The 3,971-nt window shown below is 26.8% G+C and overlaps 1 protein-coding gene across 1 annotated transcript; it reads right to left on the reverse strand.

Moving 5' to 3' along the window:
• Positions 1–534: 534 nt before the first annotated feature.
• Positions 535–3,603, reverse strand: LOC123305150. The gene is made up of 3 exons (XM_044886779.1): positions 3,465–3,603; positions 3,218–3,374; positions 535–1,440 (listed from the first exon to the last, which is right to left on the reverse strand). Exons 2-3 carry the CDS (start codon positions 3,372–3,374, stop codon positions 803–805), a joined length of 795 nt encoding a protein of 264 aa, XP_044742714.1. The 5' UTR covers positions 3,465–3,603; the 3' UTR covers positions 535–802.
• Between the last annotated feature and the right edge of the window lie 368 nt (positions 3,604–3,971).

Raw genomic sequence — 3,971 nt, forward strand, 5'->3', positions numbered from 1 at the left:
TCGTTTGAACGAAAAAGAGCCGATGAAGATTCCGAAATTTGGCGGAACAAATAAATATATGACTAAAAATGAAAAATTAGAAAATTAATTTATTTCGTAACAATTTTTAATTCCTTATATTAAACAAGTACAATAATTTGTTGATATATTTATAAAAATTAAATATTATTCAATAATATAATTAAGTAATTTTTTTTTAATTATTACATTTTTTATTTTAATTTTAATGTACTGATAAAAAAAACCAAAAATAAATTAATAAAAAAAAAATCATAAATTTTTTTTTGTAATAATTTGTGACGATGCATTTATGTGAAAAATTTTGTACTAATTGAAGATATAATCACATAATAAAAAATTGTGATAATCATTTCTTCCATGATACAATTAGAAAAGGTAAGTTCTTACGCAGATTCTTTCTCTCACTCTTGGTTGATTTATATATATTGAAATAAATACCACGATACTCGAAATTAAAATGTAAAGTAAGTATGTTTTTAAATCATATTTTTTAATTAAAATTTCTTAATATACAATATTATTTCGAGTATCGTGATATTTATTTCAATAACTATTAAATTGTCGGTTTTTATGGAATTTACTAATTTCAATGGCCTAGATTTACACTAGCCAAAAAGGTTAAAACATTCAAATGTTTTAGACTAGCATTTGTCTGGCAAAAACAATTTTTACAGTTGCACAAGTAAAGTTTCGGTACAAGTTGAGCTAATTAAACTCTCTTCGATAGCGAAGTAAGAAATTTTAATGAACATATAAAAAAACGAAGATTCGTAATTAATTTTTAATCATCATCGGATCCCGATGAAGAAGAACTTGCAGGTTTTTTCTTCTTTTCCGGTGATCCACTTTTTTTACCATCAGATTTTCGTTTCGATGCTTTCTTTTCCTCTTTTTCATTCTGTTTATTTTCATCTGATTCCTTCGATGAATCTTTACCACTTTCATCATCTTCATCCCCACTTTCACCAACTAATTTCTTAACTTTCTCTTCTAAGCTACTTAATGATTTCTTTAATTTCGTTGCTTCAGGACTGTATGCCCATAAAATTAATTCTACATGCTCTTTGGATGGTAAACCATCATCGTCCCAATATGGGACATTATCTTTTGAGTTTAATTCTTTCAGTAGTTTTTTGAGATTTGTGTTTCGTACAATATCCCATGTTGGTTCATCTTTGTTACTTTCAATTGTACGTAATTTTTTATAATCACCTTCAGCGGTTTTTTCGTACGCTTTGATGAACTTTGAATTATCAATATTGTAATGTTTACCTAATGATTTGAATACTTTTACGGTTGTCATGGGTAAATATGCTAAATTCTCTTTGGATAAATTTAATTTTTCGAAATTCTTTAACCAATCATCGAATACACTTAATGCGTCTTTGATATTCTTTAATTTATCTTCAGCTTTTGTAACTGAAACATAAAAACATTCATAAGAAACTTTCTTTCAGAGGATAGAAACAATAATTTCTTAGCAAAAAGTTGAAAGCTAGTGAAAAAGAGTAGAAGAAATTGAAAAATAAGATGTTCCTGTAAAAAAATCATTTATTAGCTTTTTTCAGAGGAATTGGAGAAGAATTAAAATGATGAGAAATCTCGCACACTTACAAAATTCGACCGAAATGATTAATCGAACAATAAATTACTTGCATTTGGTTAACTTTATCAGTTCTTAGGAGGGTGCAGTTGCCCCTCTCAGCCCTCACACTTAACGACGACTTGACTTAGCGCTAACACTTATAGAATCCAATTTTTTATTTAAACTTTGCAAAACTTTGAATTTTTTCAAAATATTTTTGTATTTTTTGATCAGCTTTAAGCAAAAAAGTACTCCTGTGATTTTTTTCTCTAGACGCTTAATTTTGGAAATAAAAATTCTTGAAAAATTAAAAATGGAATATTCGATTTTAAGACAAATGTGTTGTTTTTTTCAACCTCTTTGGGTGTTTGCTTAGCTAACGCAGCTCCTGCGCTGCGATTTTTTTTATTTCTCCCTAAGATACGGACATATGCCAGTAAATGAAATAATTTATTATATTAATTCAATTCAACACAACAACATTGGGCATAAACGCACCCATTTGTTTTAATAAATAAGCAGCTGATGAACTTTCATCAAAGAGCACATGGCGTGCCATGTTTATGCAGATTGTAGATGATTATTTCACCTGCTTAATTTTTTTTTAAAGAATACATCGCAAATATATTTAGTTTACACAAAATTTTCCATAATATGAATATGTGCGGATTGTGGATCCATAGTACAAGCGTTTGGAGAATGAATCTTTTGGTTAAATATTCTCTACACGGAATTTACATATATAAACAAAAAAATTTATGATCCTATACCCTATCGACCTTGACACGAATTTTAAAATTTATTGGTTGGTTGATGAGGTAATAGGTAATAAATTTTGAACACTTATAAAATTTTTAATTATAGCCCACTTGTACATCTACCATTTACAATTAGCATATTTGCAAAATAATTACAAGGTTTTGTTTCAAAGACAAGACACGAATTTTGCTAAAAGATTACTTTAATTTTGTTTTTGAATAAATTGGGTCTTTTTTAAAAAGTGAATAGGTGTGAAACTTTTTTCAAGTGTTACAACTAAGCCCTATTTCCTATACTTTCCGACTTTCTGGTCTATGAACCAATGATTTTTTACAAAATCCAAGAATATAGAATTTCTACATCGATTTTAACCTTAGCTAATACAAGATATTGGATTTTATTTGACAACGATTTCTTGCAAATAATTCAATAATTGAAGATTAGGCATTAAAAAACAGGAATTTAACCAAAGGAATGATATTTTTTTAGATTCGTCGATATAAATCCATGTTTTTGTAGTAATCAAAGAATGCAACAATTAATAATACTTTTCAATACATTAAAATCGGTTTTATGCGGTTTATTGTTGCTAGTTCAGCGCTTCTTTAGATAGATTGTTGACCCAATTAGTTCAAAAAAATTAAAAAACTGGACAATTTTACATAATTTTTTTGTTTATCAGTAATAACCTTGAAGTAGTTTATCACAACAATACGCAATGTTTACAAAAAATAAAATATTTGGTAAATCAAAAATATATTCAAGACACAAACCAAACTACTCAGAAAACTGTAAATGAAGTGTAGATATAATTGCATTATTTTCTAAAAAAAGATTTTTGATTTTACTTACTTGTTAGAACTCTATTTGCGCGTCCAATTAAACCTTTAATTGCTAATTTCTGATAATCGGGATCACGTCCCTCTAATGCTTTAATTGTTTCTAAAGCTTTTTCTTTATCTTTAAATCCTAAATTTGGAACGGTATCGGCTGGTTTATTTTCTGCCATCTAGAAAAACACAAAATTTCAATTTTTTTTTTAAATATTTCACTTAATTTTTTCACGATTTCACTTGTTTAGAATATTTTAAACACTTACTTTTAATTATGTGTTAAAGATTAAGGATTTAGATGAGATTCAGATAAGATATCGGTTTGAAATTAATCGTTATACTAAGTTATAATTTGTGATTTTGTTATAACGTATATTTTATTTTAACACTGAATATACAAATGATCAAATATTCAAATATAAAATAATGTGTTTACGAAATAATACTTTAAGCATTTTATTTAATTATTCAAAACACAATTTGAATAGTGCGGTGATATTTTGTTAATAAATATAAATTTACTTTTTCAGAGTACACTCTCATAATTAATAAATGAATCAACTGAATCATAAATAAATTACTTTTAGACTTTAGTTTTGGGGTAATGAAATAGTCCGCGGGACAACACTTTTTTTGTTAAATGATTATTACATTCTTGTAACTTTGTGAGTATACCAAATTTCTCTCTAAGACTTTTTTCGAAAATGCTGCGTTTTCAAATGAGCATGATAAAGTCATATTTAAGCTACTGGTTTTAAAAAACCCAATATGAT

The sequence above is a fragment of the Chrysoperla carnea genome, chromosome 1, assembly GCF_905475395.1.
Source record: "Chrysoperla carnea chromosome 1, inChrCarn1.1, whole genome shotgun sequence".
NCBI classification, from domain to species: Eukaryota; Metazoa; Arthropoda; class Insecta; order Neuroptera; family Chrysopidae; genus Chrysoperla; species Chrysoperla carnea.